Source organism: Manis javanica, chromosome 1, assembly GCF_040802235.1.
Source record: "Manis javanica isolate MJ-LG chromosome 1, MJ_LKY, whole genome shotgun sequence".
Lineage (NCBI taxonomy): Eukaryota > Metazoa > Chordata > Mammalia > Pholidota > Manidae > Manis > Manis javanica.
Window position 1 is genome coordinate 151,149,042 of NC_133156.1, and position 6,673 is coordinate 151,155,714.

Consider the following 6,673-nt stretch of genomic DNA (forward strand, 5'->3'; position numbering starts at 1 on the left):
TGACCTGGCAGGTGGTGGCTGCAGGACAGGCTGGTGTCTGGCCCCCAGGCAGCACCCTCCCTCTCTGCCATCTTGAAGGGGGGACCCAGGACGCTGATCAGCCGCTGCCTCTCTCCTAGGAATTGACAACCCCGTGTTCTCCCCGGACGAAGACCTAAGCATCCTCACTAGGGTGCCGCCCTGGCTGTCTCCTGGGGAGACTGTGGTGCCCTCCCAGAGGGCCCGTGTGCAGATCCCCTGCTCTCCGGGACACTTCCACCGCCTGGCACCCTTCCGCCTCAGCAGCAAGTCCGTGGACTCCTTTCTGCTAGCCGACAACACTGAGGAGGGGCCCCCCAAGGCCCTGCCTGAGTCCACACACATGTAACCAGCACCCCCACTCCACCGTTTAACACCTGCTCTCTCCTTAGCTCCTCTCTGCAGGCCTGCCTCTTGCCCTGGACCCTCTGCACACCTCGCGCAGCTGCTCCTCCTTCTGAACCTGTCCCCCTGGCCTCTTTCTCCAGCACACGTTCCTTAGGAGAGCGTCTGTGTTTCTGCTTTTCCAGCTGAGAGATGTTTGATTTTAGGAGATGTGCTCTTGGGTTCTTGGCTGATCACCGCTTACCTGAGATGAGCGTTCAGTCTGGTGATCAGCCCGGGATGAAGGCTGAGCAGGGAGTGGGCAGGGCTGCATGGGGAGGGACATGTCTTCCCACTAAGGCCCTGGACCTGGGAAAGCCTACAGGGCAGCAGGATCCAGGTCCAAATCTGCCGCACCTTCGAGCCTCACAGAGAGGAGAGCAGGCCAACAGCTGGCCTGCCCACCAGCCAGCCCTGCCCCGGCCCATGGGGGCTTCTGGCTCAGGAGAGGAGGGGAGGGAAGGCACCTCCTCAGCAGGGGTGCTCCAGCTGGGTCCCCGGAAGGTGCGGCCACTTTGTCTTCCGCAAGGAAGGGTGCTTAGCTCCCCCACCCCCTGGGCAGGGTGTGGGCTCATTTCACATTCCCTTTGGGCATTTGGTGGGCACTTGGGAGGAAGCAGGCAACCAGCCTTTCCCTTGGCTTCCTCTTGGGACGTCCTCTCGTGGGGACGAGAAGTGACAGTTGCAGTGAGCTGGGGGCAGATGACAATGCCGAGCGCAGGACCCCCTGCCCTGTGCTTCTGCTGCCCCTCTGTCTCTTCTGGCTTCTGTGTCTGAACCTCATACTTTACCCTCCCTCTTGCCTGGGTCCTTACGACAGGACGGGCATGGTGCTGGGCTCCCTCTCGTGGAAGGGGCACCTGATGGTAGGGCTGCAGAGTCGGGTCCTCGGCTGACCCTGTCACTGTACTGGGGCGGGAGGGGGCACAGCCAGGACATGGCCTGGAACTGCTAGAGCTTTGCAAGTAGTGGGGACGGGATTAAGGCTGGGTGTGTTGGGGGCCGCCCCGGGGCCTCCAGGCCCCCCGCCCCCGGGTCACCAAGCCACACTAGCCTTCCCCGTTCGCCCCCCGGCGGCCTCCGTGCTCACGCCGCCTCTCCCGCAGGTGACACGGGCTCCGACGTGCCGCTGACCCGACGCTCGTCCCCGCGGGGAGCCCCGCCCGTCGCTGAGAGGGCCCGGCCGCCTGAGGGGACCCTGCGCGTGCGCGCCCCGAGCCCGGCCCCGGCCGCGCCCCCCGTGCCGCCCGACCGCGAGCCGGGGGCGGGGCCGGAGCGCCGCGGGCTGCCGGGCGCGCACGCGCGGTCTGCGGCGGCGCGCCGCGTGCACAGCCGGCGCTCGTTTCAGAGGCCCCGCGCGCGCCGCCGCCCAGCGCTGCTCAAGCTGGCGTCCCTGCAGCCGTCGTGCCACACGCCGCCGCACTCTCTGGAGCAGGAGGAGACGCCGCTGTGACGGGCGCGGGCCGGGCCCGCCACGGCCCCTACCTCCCGGGGCTCGTCCCCCACGGGGTTCTTCCTCCACGTTTCCCCACCTGAGGGTCCCCTCCCCACGGCCCCGCCCACCGGGGGGTCCTCGTCCACGGCTCCGCCCCAGGGCCCTCCCGTCTGGCTCCTGGAGTAGCCCTGGGTGCTCAGCCGTCCAGCGTCTAGGTGCTGGAGCGGCCATTGAGCTGGACTCTGGTTTAGAGTGGGCCCCAGGGACCAGTCGTGCCGGCAGGCATGAACCTCGGAAATCAGTGGGGCCGCCTGCAGAAAGGATCTGCAGGCCGGCACCTGGATCTCCCCAGCCGCTTCCAGCTTCCGGGGGGCGGGGCCTGGGCAGGTGCCCCTGTCCGGGAACCTGTGCGGGTCCTTCTGTCCACCTGTCTGGTTGCGAACTGAGCCAGCACTTGTGTGCGACTCTGTCCATTGGGCCCCTACTTAGGGATAAGAAGGGTCCTGGGCCCCAGAGGCTGGACTTCGTGTTTGAGTTCTTGCCACTTGCGTCCATGTTATCATCACTGCCAGAGAAACCGAGGCACACACAAAATAAGATTTTCCCAACGTGATACCCACTCAAGATTCCAGGCCCTGGCTGCCTCTTTCAAAGCTCCCCTGGGCTTACCCCAGCGAGGGCCCTAAGTCCGGGAGCAATTCCCAGGCCTTGGGTTTGGGGTTGTGGGTATCTGAGCCCCCTATGATACCTTGATAGCCACTTGCCAGGTCTTTGAGCTACCTGTCAGCCTATGGATTGTAGGTACAATTGCAGAAACATCTTCCATCTGTTCATCCTCCCAGAGCCCAGCAGTTGTCCTGCATGCACCCAGGTCTTGGTGTAGTGGCCTCTGGGCACTAGGCATCGCCCCATCCCCACACACCTGCCCTCCAGCCTGAGCTGTCCCCTCAACACTGGTGGATGGCCAGGCTGGCTTAGAGGGTGACTGCCCATGTGGGTGCACCTGCACAGCTCGAGTGGGACCCTCGCTTAGCAAGCAATCTTGTTTAGAGTCACAGCCCATACCTAGGGACCTGGGCCCCATGGCTGCTCTGGCCCCTCAACCACAGCAGGGGAGGAGTTGCTGTCTTGTGGGGAGTCCAGGGACTGGCAGGAGGTTCAGAGCCTTGTAGGACCCCTAGGCCTGCCCAGAGGATCTTGTAGGATAGACACCCCTCCCACCCCACTGAGGTTTCAGGGGTGCAGCCTTGGGCAGAGCACCCCCTCTCCTCTGGAGGGTAACCACAGTCCAGCTGTCCTGGGGGGTGCAGTGGGGGAGTGGGGCAAGGCAGCCACACAGTGAGCCAGGGACGGAGCTGCACAGTCGGCCCCCATCTGCCCTCTCCTTTACACACAGGTGGTAAAGGATAAGGGGCAGTGGGCTTCCAGATGCCCTAGGAGCTTCTCTGAAGAAGCTAGACTCAGCCTTGCTCAGGAAAGGACCAGCCACACTGTGCTGGGCTGTGCCCACGTGCTGACGGCTATGTCCTTCCAGCTGTCAGAGCCCAGGATTACTAGCAGTCTTTTCACAATGCATGTGAGTCCAGGTGAGGACCTGCTCATTACTCTAGTCATGAGCTCCGCCACCACAGATAAATAGGTGATGTTTGGCTTTGCGTAGCCATTCTCCACATGCTGCGAATTTTAACCAACTCTGAGCACAATCCAGCCATTCCCTGCACACCCAAACCCATTGGTGACCCCACTACACCCAGGCCAGCCAGGCACCCAGCCACCCAGCACACCTGTAGGAGGGCTCCCTGCAGGAGTGGCTCCACTGGGCCAGCACCTTCAGCTGCCTTAACATTCACCTGGGCTGCGAGGCCAGTTTGACCCCAGCTGCAGAGCTGGAGCCTGAGTCAGTCCGGGAAAGCGGCTCAGGGACAGTTCCCAGACACCCCAGTCCACACCAGAGCTACTGAATGGCCAGGTGGTGAATCAGTGTGACAAATGCCTCTGGCCACCTTGATGGCCCCATGTATTCTGCAGTGGGAGGGCAGATCTTCTGCATTGGATTGCACAGGGCAAGCACAGCTGCGTGGAACTGAAGGCAGGCAGGAAGCCCGATGCACAGATCCCCACATTTTGGCCCTCCAGAGTCAGTGTTATGAACCCCAGTACTGTGGACACATTTCATAACTGAGAATCTTAGCTGTTCTCGTCATCGTAAACTAGAATGTACATAGTCTTATGAATGTATTTCCTTAGGAAAACTGTTGTAAAATTTTTTTATTAGGAAAGAATCCTATTTATTTAATACTGAACGTTGGCCTACTCTGTACTATAAAGTATATAACTAGCTATTTCTCACTTGTTTTTTTGAAAATAGTTTTGTTACAGTGCTCACACACTGTGCGCTATTGATCTATTGCGAAAAGATATTTAAGGAAGAATTTCATTGGAATTGAAATGTATTTTAAGTTACAAGTCATGGACATTGTTGATTTTGTGAATGTAATTTTAGTCAAACTTGTGTTGCCCCTAATCACAAAACAATGTGCCTTAAAGTGCCACATGGATGTGTCTTGGGCAGGATCCTATCACAGAACCTGCCGTGACTGCTTGATCAAGCCTATTAAAAATGTTCCAAGGCATTTCTGAGTGCACATTTTGTTTCTAAATGAGAAATCGTATTGAGGAGAATTTAAGGCATCCCTGCAGGCATTGTGCTGGCACTAAAGTGGCTGACATGTGTGTGTGTATCAGGAAGCCCCTTCTGGGTATCCAAGATCATTGGACACATGGCTGCAGGCACAGCCTGGGCCCTGGGAACCCAGGCCTCCCCAGCAGAGATGGGCAGCCAGCCACCACTCACATGCACAGCTGCACACAGTCGGCAGCCCTGGGAAGGGCAGGAGCAGTGCCCACCTGGCCAGATAGGGAGGGGGTGGGCCAGGGACTGTAAGGAGGTTGACAGGGACAGTGGGGTCCAGAGCCTGGGTGGGCAAGGGCCTTGGTGGAGTCAAGCAAGTGTGGTGGCAGGGGCAGAGATGTGAGTGGACCCAAGGGCGGGGGCCAGTGTACCTGCCCCTAAATGTCGCGGGGCATCCTGTTATCATCACCAACCCCCCTGCCCTGCAGGTGGATTCCAGTGAAGCTCCCAGCAGGCGAAACCACAAGGGCTGGCCCTACACGCAGGCCCAACAGTCACCCTTGAGGTCTCAGCATCACAGAAACATACCCCTCAATAGCTAAAATTTTAAGTATCATAAAAAGAAAATAGCAAGTGAAAGTCGAGTCCACAGGTATCTTCAGGGGTCTAACCAGCAAACAGCCATTTCAAAGGGGGCAGAGTCCCCAAGGAGTGTGCTCATCCCTGGGGCTGCCACAAGGAAGCCCCCAAACGGGGAGCCTGTCCGAAATCAAGGTGTGGGTAGGGCCTCACTCCCTGTGAGCCCCATGAGTCCTTTGACGTTGCAGTCCCGGCACTCTGAGGCTGGGAAAAGCACCCCCCACATGCCTTCACCTGGGCCTCGAGAGGACAGTCATGCGGGATCAGGGCCCCCAGCTCAGCTAACCCAGGGGGGCCACTTCCCTGGCTTCCCCTTACACTGTGCCTTGGGTCTGCTCCCAGGAGGGGAGGACCTCCCAGGCTGTCCTCCCTGGCATTCCTAGCTGAGCTGTGCCCAAGACGGGCAGGCAGGGTGGCTGGAAGCCCCATCCCGGACCAACCCCCGCTGCACAGGAAGCCAGCCCCATGCTCAAGCTTCGCGTTTTGGGGTGTGCTCATTACAGCCACCTGGACTGTGCCTTAGACACAGGGACAGCACGCAGGTGACAGCTGGGCTGGCAGGAGCCACATACCCACTGGTTAACAGTCAGGAGCCCCTTCTCCCCACTCCCTGGAAACCCACTGAATAACACCGAGCCAAGGAAATTTCCTAGCTTGTGTTCTTCCAACTGAATGGCAAAGTGATTTCATGGAGAATGAGTCTCAGACTCAGGGAGTCTGTGGTGGCCCAAGCAGATGAACCTGCTCCTGGGAGGGGCTGCAGACTCCCTGTCCTGTTAGGCCCATTGCCGACGGGCCCTGGGGTCCTATGCACTGGTCTCTCACTAAGCGGCCTGCCTGAACATGACCCTCCCCTTGGTGTCAGCATGCACACCCTCTGGGAGATGGCCCTCTGCCGTGGCCCCCACTGCCCAGCCCGTCCCAGCCAATGTCCTGCTCCAAAGTCACATGTCCCCATGGTTTGCAATGTGATGTCAAACACCAGCAGATGTGTGACCCCCAGCCTGTCTCTGAATGCTCACCTTGGTATTTTTTCCAGAAATAACCTGGAGTAAAAATTCTCTCAGCCAGTGGAAAAATAAACATTTTTTATTATAAGAGGCACTAAGTAATTAATGACTGTCAATAAGAGCACTGAGCACTTGAGCAGCGTCTGGGGCCTGTCGGAACGAACGTGCACACAGGGAATAGCAGAGCAGCCACACCCCTTCAGGAGGACCGCACCTGTCCTGTGCAGGTAACACCAGAGCTGTGTCTGGCTCCTGCACCCCCAAATTCCATTTAGGTTCAGACCCAAGAGCAAGTCCCCCAGTTTTTCATGTCTCATGAGGGTGAAATGAAACCAACTGCTGTCTCAAACATGCCTCGAGAGGAAAACCCATGTCACACAGACCAGACACCTGTGGCCGCAGCCTGACACAATGCCCAGGATGTCCTGCAGCAGCAGGCAGAGCACACTGCATGGCACGTCCCCGGGGAGGCTGGCGGCCCGTGGCAAAGGGGCCAGCCAGTCCTGGGGCCCGGAAGCAAGGGTGGCGGGACCTGCCGGCAGAGCCCTGCAACTT

General features: G+C 59.3%; 1 protein-coding gene across 2 annotated transcripts in view; it reads left to right on the forward strand.

The window, feature by feature from the left end:
• SLC9A3 (solute carrier family 9 member A3) overlaps positions 1–4,470 on the forward strand; it is a 42,749-nt gene extending 38,279 nt beyond the window's left edge. Inside the window, exons 16-17 of one of the 2 annotated variants that reach the window (XM_037015546.2) lie at positions 120–363; positions 1,509–4,470. In XM_037015546.2, coding sequence (XP_036871441.1) covers positions 120–363; positions 1,509–1,512 — 248 coding nt within the window. In that variant the 3' untranslated portion in view covers positions 1,513–4,470. The other variant, XM_037015547.2, reaches the window with a different exon arrangement.
• Positions 4,471–6,673: the final 2,203 nt, after the last annotated feature.